At 49.2% G+C, this 21133-nt stretch overlaps 2 protein-coding genes across 2 annotated transcripts in view; one reads left to right on the plus strand and one right to left on the minus strand.

Annotated features, from left to right (window-relative positions):
- Positions 1–13246, plus strand: part of NINJ2 (ninjurin 2) — an 89320-nt gene extending 76074 nt beyond the window's left edge. The window contains 3 exon segments of the mRNA XM_023535123.1: positions 11717–11948; positions 12483–12667; positions 13157–13246. Coding sequence (XP_023390891.1) covers positions 11717–11948; positions 12483–12649 — 399 coding nt within the window. The 3' untranslated portion in view covers positions 12650–12667; positions 13157–13246.
- A 2948-nt stretch (positions 13247–16194) lies between these two features.
- Positions 16195–21133, minus strand: part of B4GALNT3 (beta-1,4-N-acetyl-galactosaminyltransferase 3) — a 28021-nt gene continuing 23082 nt past the window's right edge. The window contains exons 15-19 of the mRNA XM_023535194.1: positions 20244–20397; positions 19904–19976; positions 19295–19448; positions 18513–18639; positions 16195–16607 (exon numbers count right to left, since the gene is read on the minus strand). Of these exons, the coding sequence (XP_023390962.1) occupies positions 16499–16607; positions 18513–18639; positions 19295–19448; positions 19904–19976; positions 20244–20397 (617 nt within the window). The 3' untranslated portion in view covers positions 16195–16498. The remainder of the gene's footprint in view (positions 16608–18512; positions 18640–19294; positions 19449–19903; positions 19977–20243; positions 20398–21133) is intronic.

Raw genomic sequence — 21133 nt, forward strand, 5'->3', positions numbered from 1 at the left:
GGCTGGCTTCACAGGGTCTGCTTGGAAGAGCCCAGCACTCAGAAGGGTCCACACTTAGTTCAATGCTCTGCTATTATCATCTTGAAATTCTTAATAATTTTGAACTTGGGCTCTGCAAATTACTGTGGGTTACATTAATACCCATTTGGAAACCTTTTACCAGTCTCTCCCGTTAAGTTTTTGGTTCCCAAGGTGGGGACTTTGATTACCTGAGGAAGAACATTCTGAAGAATTCTTGTCCTTCAAGATCCAATTGTGAAGGCACTGACACCCATGAGGTCTCCACTAAGCTCCCCAGAAGGATGCCCTTCTGCTTTCTTACTTCATTTGTATCTCTCACATGGTATCTGCCCTTTCCTGTAATTCATCACAAACTCCTTGTCTACATTTTCATCTCTATGCCATGCCCTCTATGCTCTGACTTGCCCCAAATAGATAGATGCTCAATAAATGTTTGTTGACTACCTGGAAAACAAACTGAGCTATCTTCTCAGAAAAGAGTACAGGCACTACACACAGTGGGTGCTCAATTAACGCTGAGTCATCCACCGAGCAGGGCAGGTTGTTTTACCATACAACCATGACCTTGCCTCAGTCAAAACATCATGTGGACAATCATTCTCTCCTCTTCCTGCACAGTGAGGATATGACCAACGAGGTCCAGAATAGTGCTTCTAAACTACAGGGTTTCTTGGTGCAGAGCTGGAAGGAAACTATTGCCTACCCACCTCTGTGGTTCCAAAATGCCCTTGGAGGAAATTATAGTAAGAACCTGACATTTGCAAAGCTCTTTAAAGTTTGCAAGCCAATTTCATAAACATTATTCTTAATATGTTTATATGTAATCGAGACATATGTTAATATGTAAATCGAGACAAATACTTAAATACAATTATGTGGTTGTCGTTTAACATTTTTTTTACTGTGTATGCTCATCGAGGAAAAATTAGAAAATAGAGAGAAAGCAAAAAGGAAAAGAATACTTCAGATCATAGTGCCTAGAGATGACAGTGTTAATATCTTAGTCCATATCATATCAGATTTATCTATGCATATAAGCATATATCTTTAAAAATAGGATAATACCATCACTCTTTGAAACCTTATTATTCCCATTTGACTATGTGGCTAACAGAGGTCCCAGGTCACAGAACTATTGGGGGCAGTGCTGGGACTTATTCCAAGTGTCCTGACTCTGAGGCCAGCATCCATATCTCCAAACCAGGCTGCTGTTCAAACTCCAAAAGGGGCTGAAGAGATTGATGCCCTCAATTTTCATGGCTCTGGGAATGGAGCCCAGCAAAAAAGTGTTTGCTGTGATTGGGTTTAGGGGAAAAGACCCCAAAACTGTCCCGGTGTTCCACAGTTCACCATGGGTGACACTGGACTAGGTTGGACCTGGCTGCTCAGGAGTTCCCACCTCTGCAGAACTGGACTTTGCATTGCAGTAAACACTCACAGGGATAACAGGAGTCAGCTGTCAGGCAGGGGGCCCAGAGGGAGCAGGTGCCAGGTGGCAGGGTCGGGCTGTACAGGACTGACCCCAGAGAGCAACTGGATAGCTGTTTGGTGGCCTCGGAGAGCTCATGCTCTTTGTATTTTTAGAAAGGGGTTAAGAGCACAGCAGTGACCAACAAGTGCTTTGTTACCCTGGGGCATTGCCCTAGGCTGTGGAAAGCGTATTTCCAGTCTGGGTCTGGGTCAGGCTGAGGCAAGACTAGCCTGCCTGCCTTTCTTTCCTCCTTTCTTCCTTCTGGAGCACACACTACTGATCAGACACTGTGTTAGGCAAAAGGAAAGATCTCTTCAGGGCTCTTGCCTTCCAGCAAGGTGGCAAAGAAAAAGAGCTAAACAGAGGCTTTCAGAATAAAGAGTCGGACCTCTGGCTTCAGACAGACCTGGATTCAAGTCTTGACACCCCTATCTCTAGCAAGTTACTTAATCTTCTATGAGAAGTGAGATGATGCATAAAAACACTCAGCAGAGTGCCTGACATATGGTAAATACTGAACAAATGCAGTAAGAATCCTGGAGCTTGGGCTGTTTAACATGTTCAGCATTCATGGTGGTTCTAGTGCTAGAGAATGCCTTGAGGTTTGGGTTAGAGGTTTGGGTTAGAACTGATCTGGAACTTACATGGAATTTTTGCTGAGAGTTTGGCAGTGGTTCATCTCTTCATGTGTATAGACCTGACCATATACCAGCTTCTCACAACGAGGGAGGAGGGGTGGTATCCTCTCATTTTACAAAAGAGGGAGCTGAGAAGTACAGCTGCCTGACCTACTGAAGGCACCGAGAGAAGAAATGGCAGCTAAGTTCATTTCAGGCCCCTTGACTTGAAGTGCAATGCCATCCATTCACTCAACCTTCCTTCTCCTCACACCCTGGCCTACGACATCAGAGCTGCCACTCAGTGTGCAGGAGTTGGGACTGGGAGAATGTGTGACTTTGCACTTCACCATAGCTTTCAAATCCTGAGAAAGGAAGGGAGAGTGGGTATGAGAACCCAAGGCGGATCTGCTGGGCCAGAGGGAGAGAGGGGAACTCCTAGGGCAGGGGCAGTGGGGCATTCTTGGCAGGCTCCTTCTGGACCCAGGCCTCTTTGGATTGGCTAAAGCCAACAAGAGACATCTTCCTGACCCTTGAGGCTGGCCGACCCTTGAGGGCTGTTTCTCAGCCAGCTTTGATCTGAGGCCTCCCCTCCATCCTGATCCCGCCTCTCCTCTATCCTGATCTCACCTATTCCTGGAGCAGCAGCAGGGCTTCTTCCAGTGAGTGTGGCAGCATCTCTTCCTCATCTGCAGCCTGTCCTGTCTATGCCAGGACCCAGACACTGCTGACTACAAGGACAGCAGACACACACACACACACACACACACACACACACACACACACACACACACTAAAGCTATGCTGGTGTACTGAGAGGAGTGAAGAGTCCACATGCCCATGTAAGACAGCCATTTACTAGCACTTCCAGAGGACTCCATATAAAAGGTGTCCATGGAGCACAGCTTACCATGGCCCTGCCTCTTAAGCCCCTTCTGAAGGAATATGGGGAGTGACAAATGCATCATTTATTCATTCAGCATGCCAGGCTAGGTGCCAGGCTCTGGGATATAGCAGTGAACAAGACAAAGTCCTTGTTCCTGTGAAGTTTTTCTACTGGGGTGGAATTAAAAAGGTCTTTTTATCTCTTGGTTCCCCGCTCTATACACTTCATTCTCTGCTAACCCTTGTCATTTTAAGGGATAAGGGAAACAAGGATATAGGGAAAACAGGGATCTTTGTTGTATCACAGATGCCTACCACACGATGGGAGCTGAAAACATATTTGTTGACCTGAACTGAATAGGAATTTTGGCAGGCTCTCTGCAGGGCTGGATGGAGTGGGAAATTCGCCACCTTCCCTTTTTCCCATCTAGGTGTCAGATATGAGCTATTTCATGAGGTCTCCTCACCTGGACTGTAGCCAGAGATTGTAGGCACAGTTCTTATTGCTTCTTATTCTAATTGCCTGAAATTCCAAGGAAATAATTCTTGCCTTTTGGAAACGTATGATCTAGTGGGGCACATGGAACTCACATACACCATCATGTGGAATGTTGACATTTTGCATTACGATTAATTGTTCTGAAAGTCATTTTCACTTACCTGTGTTTAGGTCTCCTTTCCAGATTTAGATTCCACCACGAAATCTAAGTTCTACAAAACCCAGAAAGGCTCAGTAAATGCTTCTGAGTGAAGGCATGAGGAGGATCTAAGGATAAATGTATCGGAGCCTTGTGAACAGCCCATGATGAGCAGCAAGCTGGGCAACACTGGGCCCTGGGAAGACAAGAGCTGCTTGAGTACACTAGCTGCTGGTGCAAAATACCGAATACTATTCAGTGGGAAGATCTAGATAGATAACCTAACCATGTTTTAGACCAGTGTCCACCTTTCAGGGGTTTACATGGCCTATGCTTCCAGAGACTGTATGGCGTAGTGGTTTAGGGTGTAGTCTCCAGAACCTGCCTAGGTTCAAATCCCAGCTCTAATATTTAAGAGCTGGGTGACCCTGAGCAAAATTAATGAATTTTTCTGAGCCTCAATTTTCTCATTTGTAAAGTAGGTGTTAAAAGATTTCAATGACAAAATCAGTGCAGAAGTGTCTAGCACCGAGCTTAGAAGATAGTAAACACTGACAACTACTGCAGTTTGGCAGCATGGCGTAGACCAATGGCCCTCAAACTTGAGTTTGCATCAGAACAGAACCACCGGGAGTGCTAGTTAAAATGCAACTGAGTTCTACTCCCCGTTTCTGATTCAGTTGATCTGGGGTGGAACCTGAGAATTTGCATTTCTACCAAGTTCCCAGGTGATGCTGTTGCCAATGCTGCTTCAGGGACTTTGCGAACCACTGGTATATTGAAGAAAGAATGTAACTTTAGGATTTTGACACTGGGACCATCCCTTAATATCTGGTGACTTTGAGCAGGTAATCACTTTGAACTTCAGTGTCTTCACTTGTAAAATGGGACTATTAATATCCACTTCATGAGGGTGTGCCTAGCATACAGCATTATAGTTATTTAGGTATTATTGTTTAAATTTTAGCTCAGTTTGTTGGCCCTTGAAAGATGAGTCAGATTACAATGAGATGGGTTGGGTGGGCTTGGGGAATGCCTCTGGGAGCCCCAAAGTGGAGCCCCTAGAGCAAAATCGCCCAGGAGCAAGGTGCAAATTTGGAAAGTACTCTTGTTTAAAGTTCATATTGGGAGAGAGCAGAAAAATTCTTTGGAAATTCCTATGTAGCCAATCCATGATTAACTTTGGACCCTAACTGAGATGATAGTATTTTCTGAAAGCCACTGACAGTGCGACCTCCTGCAGGGGAGGTGTTAAATGCTTCCTGAGGAAGAGAAAGCAGGCCCCATGGGGTTCCTATGGAAACCCCTAGGCCTTCACGTCTCTCCCTGCACTCTGTTTCCGGTTTCTATACAGCCCCCTTTTGTTAGAGAGAAATCCTGTCGACCTTCTGGGTTCACAAAGGGATCCTGGCCCCTGGCCGATTGTGCTGTTTCCTGAGGGCCGCCTGGTGGAGGGAGAGGCACTGCAGGCTTTCCTAGGGGGAGGTCTCTCCCACGTGCCCTGTGAGGGCCGCAGCTGTAAAGTCCAGGTTTGCCTTCTGGGGCAAGGGCTGACGCCCCGCAGCAAGACTGCGTCCAGGGCTCCAAGGAGATTTCTGGGCCGGTTGAGTGTTATTACCGGAATAGCACACAAAACACACCCAACCCGAGGTGGCTTAGAGACTGTTGATTTTTAAGGGCGAGATCCACTGCTCCTGGCACTGGAAGGCTGCCGTCAGAGCGCTTGCCCCAGACAGAGGCCTCAAGGGTCTGGGCCTTTGCAGGTTTTGGCCTGAAGACCCGTGGTAGCTTCCAGCCTGAGTCATTCATTCCCTGAAGCGAGATACCAGGGGAGAAAGGGCTATCCTTGGGCCAGAGGCTTTTATTTTAAAGGCGAAGACTGACTGTCCAAACCCAACTCCCTTTACCCAGAAGCCATTGCGTCTGAACTTCTACCCTTAAAGACCCTTTCTTTTGCCTTCTTTGAAAAATCTCTTCGAAGTAACTTTCAAATTAAAAGTCATTTATTGTGCATTTAATGTGGCAACTCACTGAGCTCAGCACCGTGGGGGACCCTAGAAGGGGAGTTGCAGTAAAGAAGGCACTGGATGAGCCATCTAGAGAGGTCTAAACAAAGCCTCAGGCCAGCATGGAGCAGGGCAGCCTTTGCACAGAGCTGGAGTGGAGAGTAAGCAGGTTGGGGTCTAGAAGGGAGGGGAGGCTTCCCTGAGGGAAAGGGGGAATAGTATGGAGAAGAAAAGCCTTAAGTCCTGGAGTGCAGGGTGGGGTGTGTTCAGGAAGCAGTGAGTAATCTGGTGTGGCCCAGTGCTGCTGAGCATCAGGGAGCCTGGCAGGGGCAGAGCCCTCCTGAGGGTTAGCTCTCTGCCCCCTCCCCCATGGGAAGAGGGGCAGAATACCAGGCTAGAGAGGTGGATAGAGGCCATCTGGGAGGGTCTGCACTGCCCAGTCACAGCAGAGAGCATGGAGACCTAGTGTAGGTGGGCTTGTCTGAGAATTTCCTTCCTGAGAGACAGGCCTGGTGCAGCTTGAAGGTGAGAAGAAAGGGTGCCCTATTTGTGGAGAGAGGCATTTCAAAGAGTATGGGTTGCTGAGAAAGAGAATGGTGTCTTCTAAATTTGGGCTGGGACAGGTCCTGAGTCAGACGTATTATTTAAAATGCCTCTAGGCCCACAGGTGGGAGTATAATCCCGAATGGGAGAGATTTCTCTCTCATCTCATATTTGTTTTAACACTTTACGGTTTTCAGAGCACATTCACCTACATTATCTCTTTGGTCTTTTTAACAGTCCTTTGTGCTAAACACAGCAGATATTCCCATTTCACAGACAGAGAAACTAAGTAAGACAAAGTAATAAATTCTGCTTTATTTTATTTATTTTAACTAGTGGCCTTTTGGGAGCACTTATTTGTTTTTGTTTAAATTTTTTTTTTAAAGATAGTTCAAACATTCACAGGATTCAAAATTCAAAAGGTACAGATAAAAGTCTCTGTGTCTCAACTCTATTCTCCCAGGTTACCTCTTACTAGTTTGAAGCCAAACCTTTTGACTTTGGGTAAAGTGCCCTTTCTGCCACGGCAGCGCAGCGGCTCAAGGACACAGCCCCACTGTAAATTCAGAAAAACCTAATTCAAGTTCCACGCCGGTAAAGGTGTTATACCTCCTCTTAGCAAGTGTACGTATGTACCTTTAAGGGATTGTTCGATTGTCTTCTTTCATAAAAATCACGAAGATTTTTATCTTCAGATCCTAAACTCCTCAGAGGCAGGAAGTATGTCTTCAACTTCTGGGTTGTAGTAGAGTAGGGGTTAAAAGTAGTCTCTGGCACATAGAGAATTGGGATTAAAAACTGCACTTGTGACCTTGGGCAAGTTACTTAGGCTCTCTGAGCCTTTGCTTTTTCAACTATGATTATCATGCCCTCGCCAGCTTCACAGGGCTGTTGTGAGGACTAGATAAGATGGCTCATGTCCCATGTTTAACCTTGTGCCAGGCACAAGGTATGTGCTCCATAAACGGGAATTACTGAGAGCCTACTGTGTGTGTACACAGTATGACAGACCCAGGTACCCTTTCAAACTTAATTCTGACAGAGAAGTAAAGATCTCAGGCACCTAATTTCAAAGCAAATGGGCATAGTAGGTCACCCAAATCCATACGTTTGAACGAATCACTCTTCCTGGGCTGGGATCCGCCCTTTCCCTGTATGAGAAACCAGCCTTCTGAAGGCCTGGCTCATTGCCATCTCCTTTTCAGGTGAGACCTGTCTTTTCTGGATAGTCTGTCATTTTGAGACCCACAGAAGAGCCAACAGGCCACTGCCCCTCTGAGCTGATTTTGTCTGTAGCCCTGAGTTTGAACCGATACACAGGGAGACTTCCATATGGCTTTTCTCAGGGTTGACAGGAATGACTCATTGGAAGGTCACCAATGCCCTGGGGCAAAGTGACTCACTGGATCTGCCCCTGGGCCTGGCTCCACAGCTGCCTGACCTCTGCCTTTCTCAGGGTGCTGTCCTCATCCCCAGAGAATTCTCTACTCAGAGGAGGGGACTTCTCCACTCCAAGATGACTTCATTAGAAGGGACCCCAAAAAATCACTTCTTCCAACCCTTCTCATCTCACAGATAAGAAAAGGAGCCCAGAGATGGCACCAGGCTTGCTTAGGCTTGCTTATACATCTAGCTTGTAGCAGAACCAGGATCTGAACCTGGGTCCAGGGTGCCTTCTGTGATACTCTCCTGGCTGCCACAAATCCCTACCTCTAGGCTCCTTCCCCACAGGGAACTCACTGCTAGCCACCTGCTCCAGGTCCTAAACACTCTGAGCCATGTATTCCTTGGCTTTTTGGTAGGGCCGTTATCCCTTCAAAATCTTGTTTCCAAGAATGATCTCTTAAAGCTTGTGGTTCCCCCCATTGACCATAATGTCAATAAACAATGTAAAAATTTGTTTACTTTTCTCTTAAAAGAAGCATTCCTTTCCTAGGCATCAAGTTTTGAAAATAAACAAAAACAAAATGCAAAAATATAGGTCAACAAGGATTAAGGGATAAATAATTGTCTGGCAGAACAATGGAATAATCCATGACTTCAAGGGCTGGAATCCACACCGGCCTGAGGAGCTGGGGCTTGGCGGGGGAGCCTGTTACCCAGGGAAGTCCGAGCTGGAAGAGGGAGGGAAATGATGGCAGGGCCAGGAATGGGGTAAACTGGGAAACCTGTGTGTGGTGGTGGTAGGGATCTGTCATGTCCCCAACCTGCTTGCATCATCCCACTCCCATCACCAAACCCATGTCCTCTTGATGCCCAGAACCCCATTGTACTCCTGATCAGAACACTGGACCTACTCCCATCTCCCCCACACCCAACCCTGCTACAATTCATATCAATCAGAATTCCCCATTGGTGTTCAGATGTCATTGGTCAGCAGGATTTGAGTAGGTTGCCTTTCCCAGGGGTGTATGCATTTTAAATAAGGACTCTGGGGTCTCTAGTTCTGCCTTCTGCTGCCCTCCAGTAAAAGTGGAGAGGTTGAATGGAGTTGGATAAAATAAGACATAAGATACTGAGAGAGAGTCATTGAGAGACAGATCTCAGACAGGAACAAATGAGAAGAGCTTGGAGTCCTGTCTTTCCTTCTGGGGAGGAACAAATTCTCTTCAGTCTTTCCATAGCTTCCCCCACTTCAGAGATGGGATTTTCTTCCCGTTTTGTAGATAAGGACACTGAGGCCCAAAGTGCCACACCCAGAGGCAAAGCTGGGCCCTTAAGCCAGGAGTCCTCACTTCCCCCTCCCCAGTCCCTGCTCTAAGGATCCGGATGAAAGAGGCCAGGAGCTAGGGCAGGGCATGTTGGTTTGAAGGGAAGGGAGGCCTCCAGCCCACTCTAGCAAGCTCTGGCAGAGCGTCTCTGCAGGCTGCAGCAGGCGGACCTCAGGCAGCTCCTGCCAGTCAGCCCCAGAGGGGGCTGGGGCCAGGGGAGCAGGCGAGCCAGTGATTCTCAGTCCCATGAAATATAAATGACTCACGCTGGGTGGCACCGATTGCCGGCCCAGCCCACATTCCCGGGCCTTTGTTCCCGGCCAGCCTGGGCCGGGCCTTAAAGGGCCAGCTCTTGGAAGCAGGAGAAGGCCCGCCCTGCCTGCCCCCCCACCTTCCTCTCCTGACCCCTCCTTGAGTTGCTCCTAGTCTCTGGGCTGTGAGTAAAAAGGGTGGGATTTAGGGATTCATCCAATAGAATCCTCAGGCTATAATGCAGGACCCTCAGGTTATTTCAGCCAGCGGTCTGCCTCAGGGCAGAGCTGCACCTAAACTGACCCCAGAAGGATTAAGAAAACCATTTCTCTCCCTTTCAAAAGCAACTTCTTCCAGTGTCTCATAACTATGTCTCTTCTAACCACAACCCCTCATGCTGCAGTTGGTGCTGGAGGCCCCTCCCCAGGTTTCTGTCCCGGAGGTTCACCACTCTGTTTCTGGCCCCATCTAAGTACTGGTTTATCTTTGAACTCTCATTTGACACGCGTTTGGTGGGTTTCAGTTTGGCCTATCCAGAGTCGTGAACCAGGCTCCCTGTCCTGGGCCTCCAAGGGGTCCAGGTTTCACACCAACCCTGTCCCTTCTTTCAGTGGATTCCTCAGGGGAGAAATACCATCCTGACACCAGAGCAACCCGGGTGCCCAAGTAACTTCTTTGGATGCCGCACGCCACCATGTGGACACTCTGGAAAACTAGTGTCTTCAGAAGCTAGGGTGGAGGCATGGTGGGGGCGTGGGGGAAGGGGTGGTGGTGCCCTGCAGAGCCTCCCACCACCACCATATCAACTCAAAAAGCATCCTGGATTGGCAAAAATCAAAATAAAAGAGGGCCCTAAATTAGAGAGGAAAAGATGAGGCTCTAAGATCAATTTAACAACAAAAGCCTATCAGCTCTAATAAAACTTACAAATCACAGTATTTTCTGTTGAAGCTTGGGAACATCTCTGTGTCCCCAAGTATCCACTCCCTCACACACAAAACACACCACTAGAGGTTTGGGTTTAAGGTTTTGTCCACTGTTAATATGCAAATTTTCAGAGAAAGTGTTCTCTCTCTTGAAGTTTTTATAGTCACTTCATAATTTATCAGATCTTGAACTGAGAGCCTGGTTTGGAAGGAGGAAAAAGCGCAAAGTTTGTAGCTACTGGGCAAACTAAAGAGTGGAATAAGGAGAGGAGAAGTGAGCATTGCCTAGGAGAAGATGGGGGTCAGGGAAGCCTGGTTCCTGGGCAGAAGCGCTTTGAATTGTGGAGAGGGCTGGGGCTGCTCCATAGACTCTCACATAATATGTCCTTTGAACCCAGGAGCCACTGCCTAATGGGCTAGGACCACAGGTTGTAGCCTTGGGGTCTTTGTGGGTTCTTGGCCTTGGCATCCCAGCACTAACCAACCATGCCAGCTGGCCCCAAACAAACCCAGCATCCAGAACCTGCTGAGACCCATCCCATCCACCCACCCATCCATCCATCCATCCACGATCCATCCATCCACCCTCTCAACAGATATCTTGTTGTGGTCATCTGCTGAGGTAGCTTCTCTACCCTTGGCTGTTAACAGTTCTCAAAGTCCTTCATTCCTCTCCTATCTTACTACCATACCAGTTCAATTCCTTGTCACCCTGACCCTAAAGCAGTACCATAATCTTTTGACAGGTCTCCCTGCTTCTGGGCTCTCCTGGGCCAATCCATCCCAAGCACCACTCCTAAATTAATCTCCCTAAAATGTAGCCAAGTTCTATTGAGTGATGGCAGATTGTCTACAGCACCCAATCTGACTTTCTTGGCTCAACCCAGAGGTCCAAATCATATGCCCTGCATTGTAACTCATTCTCTTGGAGTTAGTGACTTCGTGAGAGTAAAAGCTTTGTTTTTTATTTCAAAATCAAATCTAATGTAAATTATACATCAATAAATCCTAGCAGGAAAATAAAAAAAAAAAAAGACAAATTAAGAGCTTTCAACTGGTATGCAGGGCTGCATGAATACATACATGTATACAGACATGTGTTCTGATGTTGGCCTGTTTGACGGCTAACAAGTGTGCCTGAGAACTGCTGTGGCTCCAGTGGTCCTGGCTAAGGGGCTGAGTGGGATTTAAACTCAGCTCATGATCCATTTGCGAGACTATGCATCCTGCCTTGGAGGCACATCATTCTGGGAGAAGAGGAGCCTTTTCTATTCCACCCAAGCCTCAGAGCTCCTGCTTTAGTTTTCTGAGATGTTTTCCTCTTGGAAGAAAACAGAATGGCCCAACGCCAGGCCTGGCCCGGATAAAGTGGCAAATAAAATGAGGAAGGCACATTATATAAGCAGCTGAGAATTCTCTCCCTTCTTCAGATGGATATGTGAAGGTGGGTATCCCCTACCCACCATGAAATATAAATTATAACATAACATCATTTCAGAGTTCTTTCACGTCATAAAAATGAGAAGTGTTTCTTGCCCTTGGTTTCACCCCCAGTTAGGGGAGAGCTTTAAAACCTTTCCTTTCCAGTTCCTCAACTGCTTCCCTTCTAGAGCCTCCTGGGTAAGCCTGTGATTTCTCCCTTTCAGCCTGGGACCCCCAACCCCAGGAGGAGCCAGCCCATCAACCTGAACCATTATGCCACCAAGAAGAGCGTGGCAGAGAGCATGCTGGACGTGGCTCTCTTCATGTCCAACGCCATGCGGTTGAAAGCAGTGCTGGAGCAGGGGCCGTCCTCTCAGTACTATACCACCCTCGTCACCCTCATCAGCATCTCTCTGCTCCTGCAGGTCGTCATCGGAATCCTCCTCGTGGTCATTGGTGAGCCCAGGCCTGGAGTTGGCCCCGGTGCCCGCTAGTGGGAAGAAAAATCCCAAGCGTCTCCCTTGACCACCCTGCATGTATTTGGACATGCAAACTTCTCGACCACGCACTAACCTGGTGTTAGCCCTCCGCACTTGCAAATGCCCGAGTAACACCTACACAGTGATCACAAGCACCCTGCCCTACCTCTTGATGTTCCATATAGTGGCCACATCACAATACCTGCTGAATGACAGTCCTCACTAGCAGAGTTCCTTATTGCCTTCTGTGTGAGCTCGTATCCTCACTCTTAGAAGACCCAGTGTGAGTTCCCAAATCCCAGTTCTAGTAAGCACCACATGAATGACCCACACACTGGTCAGTAAGGGAAAAGGCTTCTAGTGCAATGACCACCGCCTCCCTTGATATCTACCACATGGATCTATCTCTGAGGTGCCAGACTTTCCCTGAACCCTAGTGGAGGCTGTGAGGGAAATTCCAGGCTGTGTCCCCTACCCTGACCCTTACCTCCCATTCCCCACTTCTTCACAGCACGGCTGAACCTCAATGAGGTAGAAAAGCAGTGGCAACTAAACCAGCTCAACAATGCTGCCACCACCTTGGTCTTCATCACTGTCGTCATCAATGTCTTCATTACAGCCTTCGGGGCACATAAGACAGGGTTCCTGGCGGCCAGGACCTCAAGGAATCCTGTCTGAACTCAGCTTGGGACCCAGGTGAGGAAGGATGAGAGGTCCCCAGGTTCAACGGCTCCCCAGGTGGCCCTTCTTTCACCTCTGGGGGTTTGGGGTAAGAAAGAAATCCTTGCCAAGCAAGAGGGGAAGGTAGATCTGGAGTAAGGAGGGAATCTTGGAGAAGAGCTCAGATGGGGACTCTCCTTCAGTTCTTAGGCTTGGGTTTTTCCACAAACCCAAGGGAGGCAATGCAGTTAGCAGTTGACTCTGCCCCTCCAGCAAGAGGAAGGATGGAAATAAGGAATTTCTCCTTGTCATTGTCCAACAGTCCTTGCTATTCAAACTGTGGTCCATGAACCAGCAGCAACGAAAGCACTTGGAAGCTGCTGGAAATGTAGAATCTCAGGCCCTATTCTAGATTTACTGAATCGGCATCTGCATTTTGAGAAGACTGCTAAGGGAACCATGTGTACGTGTACATTAAAGTCTGAGAGCGCTGCCCTCACAACCTCTTCTCTGCTTCCCCTACAGATACTGGGTTTGAAGCTGCTTCTGTCTCTTTCCTCTTTGATCTACCAGGCTGATGGGCACTTTCCACAGCTCCGGGGAGAGCTCCTGAAAGGGCAATGTGGATACCTGCTTCCTACCCACAGCATCTGAATGCAGATGGGCTATTTTACCGGTCTAAGTGAATTCCACCTTGAACTAGAGTCCTGAGCTCAGTCTGGGATAATGCCAGTCTTTCCTTCTGGGAGCATCTCCTGCATCTAAAGTGTGTCTATTTAAGGCCAACGCCACCCAGCTTAAGGACTCTGGTTCTGACTCTACCCCATTCTTTCCCTTTGCCCCATCCATTCTCTCTGCTCCAGGCCTATTTACTCTTTCTGTAAAATAGAATTATTTCTATCTATAAGATTTCTGCAAATCCACTGAGAGTCGATTTTATGTCTTTAGTTGCATCTGGTCTGCCATCTCCATCTGCGTCCCGGAAGGGGCTCAAAGGAGCAATCCCTAAGCCTGGAGGGAGAAAAGGCTTTTAAAGCACTCTCTCTCCTCTGGGTCCTGCTCTAGTCAACTTTCCTGGCCCCACATGCCTCGGGCTAATTACCATCTGCTATATCAATGGCAGATTAGCCCACTCTAGATTGACACATGTATACACAATCCTTTTTGAGAACCTACTATAAACTTATTCTAGCTTTCATATTAGTACCTTCTCTTAGGCATGTGTTTATGGAATACAAACTCATTTTGATCTTTGCCTAGACCAAATATAACTAGGAAGGTCAGTTTGCACCAGCAAAGCATCCACAGGGCATCCCTAGATCAAACAGGAAGGATTTTTAGATTGTCTGCTATTGTAGAATAAGCCACATCTCAGCTTCTCTCCACTAACCATTCTGGCCCTATATCTAGCCTTATTCATCCAGGGTGTCCACCAGCCTTTCTCCACTGCAACCACCAATCTGCCGAACAGAAAATACCTGATCTATCAGATTGTGAGCTCCTCATACAAGAACAATGTTGTCCCTTCCCGAATAAACCACAGCAGAAAAGGCTGTCCCCCATATAGCAGACACCAAACTAATGGTAAAGGGTGCGGAGTGGTGCGGAAGGGTCCTTGGCACGTCCTTCAGAGGCCAGACAGCCAAAGGACAGAGATGTGAGCCCTGAGACCCTCATCCCAACCCTCTCCCACCAAGATGGACAATAGGAAAACACAAGAGCCATTCTGTTTTCTAAGAAGATGCTGTATTTAACACTTTCTCTCCCATCATCCCGTTCCCTCCTCCCACCCTAGACATTTCCCTACAGAGTAGAGCCCTTGCCAGGTCCTCCCCGTTAAGGCAAATGGTGTAGAGGTAAGAAACAGCAAACACAAGGCACTGGCCAGGGACAGAGGGGTTGGTAGGCAGGGCAGGGGAGGGGGAGGGAGACTGGGCTGGCTCTTGTTATCAAAAGTGAAGCAGGAGGGCTGTTTGGGCTGGCTCAGGCCTCCAGTGAATGCCCAAGGACAAGAGTGGCCCCAGAAAGACACCTAGCACCCTAACTGGCCAATTGCAGCTTGTACCTACTCCTTACAGCCCTCTGCCAAAGGTGATAAGCCTGAGCAGGGACTCTAAAAAGCCACAGTCCAGGGGGCAGGTATGGCATCCGTAAGTCACAACTTATTCATTGAAAAGTCTTTGTCCTTTCCGATTTCTTAAGAGGGAGGCAAGGGTTCTCTTCAAGCTCAAGGGTTCTCAATGTGCTCCATTCTCCCCTATGCCAAGTTTATGCTCTTAGTGAATGCAGGGCCCAACCAAGTAGACCCTGCAGCTCCAAATGCTGTTCCTTGGGCTGTTACAGTATGGATCTTAGGCCAGCTGACTGGCCTCCTAGGCCCTGCTGCACCCCCCATGAGCCACAGCAAAAAGCCCTGTGCTCGCCTCCCTAAATAGACACTGGAGCCCAATGCACCACTGGTGAATTCAGCAGCAGCGGCAGAGGCAGCAGCAGCAGTAGAAGAATCCCCAGCTGCAAAGGTAACTGGGAATTATTAGTGCAAGATAAGCGCGTGGCCATCAGGTGACAGAAAGGTTGGCCTAGACTACAAAGGCCACGGGCTATTCCCTGAATAGGCTTCATATCTCAGTTCCTCCTGGCCCCTGCTTCCTTCCACGTGGGGAAGAGATCTCAGAATGATGTACTCACCTCCCCAAACCTGTCACCCTGCTGCTTCCTACCCTGGTCCCTGTTTCACGGTTCAGTTTCACCCACACCACTTCCTCTTCTTCCACACAAGGCTGAGGCTGGGACTCTCTCCCTGTAGGAGGGCAAGTCCAGGGGAGCTGGGCTGTGAGGACTTAAGGTTTCCACTTCCCTTTTCATCTCTTCCTGCTGGAATCCCACCCCCTCCTCTCATCTAAGTTGACGGATTACTTATACCCACATCGTCTTTCCTCTCTGCCAGGGCCTGAGCTCACAGGCAGGCTGGGAGGGGAAGGATCTTCTTTCCCTGCCTCTTCCACTTTGCCTGTCCTACCATGGCCTATACCCCAAACAACAGGGACGAGCCCACTACCCAACACTTCCCCGTCTCCCAACCCCACTGTGGCACCAGGAAGATGATGCCAGTTCTGTGCTTCTGATGGTCTGAAGTTGACACTGCCTGGAGGGTAAGGTGAATGCCCTAATCGGTGGCCAGCTGTTCAGTGGCTACCTGGGAGAGATGCGTGTGTCTCTGGAAGGTATGAGCCTGGGGTACAGCAGAGAACTGCTCTGCTTGGGGCCAGCTCCTCTAATTATAAATCAGCTGCCGGGTCAAGGGCTGAAGGACACACGTCTATACAGGAGTGGAAGTGTGAACACTCCCTAAATGCACAACTCCATCCGCCTCACAGTCAATGTTGGGTCTGGACAGTTACAGTTTTGGTTTTCTGATTAAAAAAAAATATTTAACCCCAATAAAATATGTCCAATAGAAGAGTTTCCAGTTCTTGGTCACTGCTCCTGTGAGCAGCACTGGGTGGATGCCGGCACATACCTCTCAGATTAGGATGGTGTTGCACAAGCAGTTCTTTCTTCCCTGATCTAACTGCACTGCCCACCCTTCCCAGGAATTGTTCCATCTCTGTCCATTGTGAGCCAGCGGCCCCTCCTGGCCTTCATTTCCAAAGTCTTTCCTCTGGAGGCCCAGAGGGTGGAGAGAGGGGCCTTGCAGCTGTCTCTATGTCAGAGAACGGCTCCTGGTGGAGTAGGGTGTTAGCTCTGAGGCCTCTCTGGGCTTCGGCTCCCCTCCCCTCACCTCCCTCAGCAGTGAACAAGGTGCTGGGGGAGTAGCTGCAAGTCAAGGGGCAGGAAGTGGTCGGTCCAGCAGGTCACCCCTTGGGATTATGGCATCTTCATCTGGCGGCGGTTCCACATGCCTCGCTTGGAATGGAAGTGATGGAAGAAATTCCTGAGAGAGAGACGTTCCACTTCTAGGCCCGCTTGGAGGATCCTGAGTGGGGAGGGACAGGATGAGCCACAGAAGCACAGGAGGGAATTGTGGAGAGACCCAAGTCCCCAAGGAACCCACCCTTCTACATCTTCATCAGACCCTGCCCTGATCTTCCTCTGCTCACTCCCCACAGGGCAGGGGAGCAGGATGTAATACAAATAGTGTGGGCTTTAAAGCCAGACAGCCTGGGTTTGAATCCCAGCTCCAGACCATGTAAATCACGTCATCTCTTAGAGCCTCAGTTCACTGATCTCTAGAGAAAGGATAATAATGACACATATACACTGGAGGGTGATGGTGAAGACTAGAGGTAGTGGACATAAATGCTCAGCACAGTTCCTGGCACACATCAAGAGCCAAATATCTGGCACTCAGCTTGCAGGGCACACTTCATGGTGCTTCATGGAGGCAGAGGGCTGAAGTGGACCTCGTCCCCAGCCTTCCCCCTGTCACTTTCCTGTATGTTAAGCTCGCTGGGAGTCCTTCTCACAGAGAGGCCTGTACTTCGGGCAGGATGGAAGTTACTGGAATTTGGAGAGGTTTCTTTCTGCTTGGGTCCCAGAAGAGGCAGGATGGTTGAGAACTGTGCCAGAAGTCTGCATCTTCCAGCCCAGCAGATCAGGGATGGAGGTGATCCCTAGCCCAGGCTTCTGTCCACTTGGAATCTACCTGGATCTGGCCTTTAGAGCTGGGTTATCTCATATAAGCTCCCTCAACCTCCCTCCTTTGCACTTTAAATTCTCTTAGTATTGTCATCTTCCTTTCCTTTCTTCCCTCCAGGGAAAAAACACACAGATTGGGTTTTTAAGCCTCTGACACTTACTGGTTGTGAGATTTGGGGCAATTTATTAACTTCTCAAGACTCAGTTTTCTCACCTGAAAAATGGAGATAATTACTCCTAACTCAAAGAGGTTTGGGGAGGAATAAATGAAGGGATGGAAGTGAATGGCCCACCTACCAGTATAGGCACCCAATGATTGATGGCTGTCTCTCGCCCTCTCAGGGAGAAGTATATCTCTTCTTTGTCAAGGCCCCCACTGCCCCGGTGCTTTTGACCTTGCCCTGTCCACCTCGTCTGGACACTGTTCCCTTTCTTTTTTTTCCCTGCTCTCTCCTTTGTCCCCACCCCTTAAGCTCAACTCTCAAGGTATCATCCTCTTTCCCTCTCCTTCTCTTGGCAGCAAATTTCTTAAAGAAGAATCTCATACTAACACAGTCTCCCTGTGTCCTACAGTGCCCTACAACCTGGAGTCCCAGCCCAGCCGCTCCCTGCTCCAGCATCCTCTCCTTGCCCACTTGCCAAGCCCAATAGCTTGTCCCATGTTCTCCTTCTCCTCTGAGGCTTTTCATACCAGTGACTATTTCCTCTGCCCCCAAACTCCTTGCCCCTCAGGCTTCCAGGGACCCAAAACCTCCTGGATAGCTTGTTCCCCTTTCATGGTCCACATGGTCTCTTTTGCTGGCTCCAAAATCTTTCTTGACCCTTTGCCTGCCCCTGCTATCTATCTCATGACTTCGGCCTCCTGCCCTAGGCAGCTGCAGAGGGGAGGAGAGTGCTGTCCTCATGGAATGCAGCCATGTGCTCCCATGCTTCACTTGCTGCTGAGAACATTATCACTTACATTTGTACAGATCGAGTTTTTGCTTTTCCTCTGACTGTTTAACAAGCACTTTCCACACCAGCCACGTGACAGAGATAGAGGCAGTATCCTACCCTCTAACAGACGTAGAAACTGGACCCCAGTATGTGGTAGAGCTTCCTCTGAGTCCAATGCTCTTTACCTGCATGCGGGGAATCCACAGCTCAAGGACAGGGACAGGGCCGCTCTAGCCTTTTACCCACCCCAGAATGCCTGACGGATAAATTCCAGCAGATGTCTCAGATGCCCTGCCTTCCCAGTCACCTGTCCAGCAGCTCCCAGTCTTCCCCGCCCCAGTGGTCTCGGAACTCCTTAGTGTTCATGCCCCCAACCCTGTCCAGGTCTGACTTGTAGATGCCAAGCAGTCCGAATCCATTTACCTCCCAGTAGCCTGCGGACAGACAAGAAGCACCAGGTGAGGTGGGCCGAGGGCCAGGAAGAAGGAATAAAGAAGGCTTCCGGGCTGCATTCCTAGAGCCTTTACTGAATGACAGAGGATAGGGACGTGTGCAGCTGAAAACTGTCTCATCTGGCCAAACCCCTTGCCTGTTTTGAGGGGAAGCTTCCTGAGCTAAGGTTCAGGGTCCAGTGAAAGCAATGAAAGCAACAGTCTTACCAGGGAGTGCCTAAGGGCTGGTGATAGGATCTACAACAAGATCTGACAATAGTAGCCACTCAAGGCACAGCCAAGGGTCGGTTGGTTTCCTTGTCCATTTCCCTCTCCAGAGTCAGGGAGCCTATCTTTCCATCTTTGTATCCTCCTAGGGCACAGAGTCTGGCACATGGTAAATGCTTAATAAATGTTTGATGAATGAATGAAGGGGAAGGTGGGGCAGGCAGTGTTCATCATTGCTGCTGTTATGGCTAAAGCACAGTCCTCAGGGGACTTCTCTGGAATGTCCAGGTGAGCAGAGGGGCAGCAGGGCAGCAGGGCAGCGTGGGAAGAGTAACGCTGCTGTCATAGACAGAACTATTTCCAGCTCTGGGGTTAAGAACCAAGGCCAAAGAGGTCTTTCCTACCCTCCTTCACTCAGGACAGGGCTCACCTTCAGGCCACTGGGGGGTGGCCCCACAGTGCAGCCTCATCACCATGGGGGCAAAGGCCATCTTGCCCTCCACACAGTGTTTCCGGATGGCATCGATGACTCCAGCTGGGAAGTGAATGTGGAGGTCGCAGAGGAAGACGATGCTGTGTGGGTCCTGAGGACAGATGTGAGAATATTAACAGACCCTCTAGACCAGGGTGGAGGCCAGGCTGCTCTCTGGGACAATTCTCTCTCTCCCAACCGAATGACAAACTTCCACAAAACAAACTGTTGGGTAGATATCCATGGTGCTGGGTATCAAGCACAGTTCTTACAATCAGAGAGTGGATTTTGACTCCTGCCCCTACTCTTTATGGACTCCAAGGTCTCTGGACAAATGCTCCACTGTCCTTTGTTTGGTCCCACCCTGACACTGGCCCTGTAGCATAGCACAGAGGACCGCCCCATGCCCGCCCCACCCCCGTCTCCTTACTCCTTCCTCCCCGAGGAGCTGACAGCCTTACACGTCCCAAATGTCTCTTGACCTCTTCACCAGTCCTCTTTACCAGACTTTTCTCTCGCAAGCCTTAGCTTCTATCACATCTCCCAGACCCCTCCCAGCCCACTTACCTTCACCAGGTCTATGCCAGCCTGAAGGCCAGCTGAGCGCTCGAAGTTTCCACTCAGTTTCATGTACTGGTAGCTGCAGTGAGAGGAAAGAAGAGAGGGGCTGAGCCTTAGGACTTGGCTGTGGCAGTGCCCTAAGGAAGCTAGTGGGCAGAAGGTAGAGATGATGTGTGTTCCTAGGATGGGATTATGGCCAGATGAGTTGTCTGGGAAAAGCCAGAGCCCGGGAACTTGGAAAGCTGAATGAGACTTCTGGCTTTGCCCCAGACCTAGTAGTCCTGGGACTTTAGGAAGGGGGGTGGGGTGGGGTTCAGCCTGCACTCCAGCCAGGGAACCTCCTCACCTCCGCAGCTTGGACCTTTTTAGGGCCATCTCGACATCCATGTCCTCACTGCTATAGTCAGTGATGATGATGTTGAAGTGTGGGTCGCCGGTGACCTGGAACAGCTTTTCCATGTCTCTGATGAACTGCTGCACCCAGCGCGCCTGGTTCTTCACTATCAGAGTGGGGCAGACAGAGGGGAAAAGGCACAGGTAACACAAAGACAGGCACCTCCACTCCTGGGCCTCGCATGAGTCAGGAGTCCCAACAGACCTCTGCTTAGAGGTAATGCAACCATTAGCAATGCAGTACGAAGACAGAAGGCAGAGGAAACCACACTGGTTAAAAGGGCCTCTACATCCTGCCCCTGCATGGCCTCCCAGGCAGCACCTCATAAGAAGGCCCTGGGCTGGGGCTCGTCATCAGTTCTCTCATAGGAACCCCATCACGCTCTAACATAAAACCTTGCAATCCGTCCGTCTTATTATCATTCTTTATTTTTTGTCCTATCTCATTGTCGTTCTCTTGTCTGTTACATGGTCCCCTTTCTCATAAAAAAATCGCTAACCCAGTCTATTAAGTCATATTTCCCCAGAATAGTTGTAAACCCTAGGAACTCCTCAGTTAATTATCACACCCAAACCTGAAAGCTGGTACCACAGGAAGAACAACTGGCCTCAAGTCAGTATCTATTCCTGGCTCTAGTGCTTGCTAGCGTTGTAAACTTAGACTGGAGACTTTTCTCTCGTAAGCCTTAGCTTCTTGACTGTAGAGTGGCCACTCTCACAAGTTCCTGCGAGACAGAATTAGTGAGCAGAGGCCTGGGTGCTCGTGATTACTATTGGGCCCCTGCTCTGCTGACAGTGCCCAGGTTCTGCTGGAGGCTCACCAGGCACGATGAAGTGGACCAC

This window comes from Pteropus vampyrus, unplaced genomic scaffold (genome assembly GCF_000151845.1).
Source record: "Pteropus vampyrus isolate Shadow unplaced genomic scaffold, Pvam_2.0 Scaffold137, whole genome shotgun sequence".
NCBI classification, from domain to species: domain Eukaryota; kingdom Metazoa; phylum Chordata; class Mammalia; order Chiroptera; family Pteropodidae; genus Pteropus; species Pteropus vampyrus.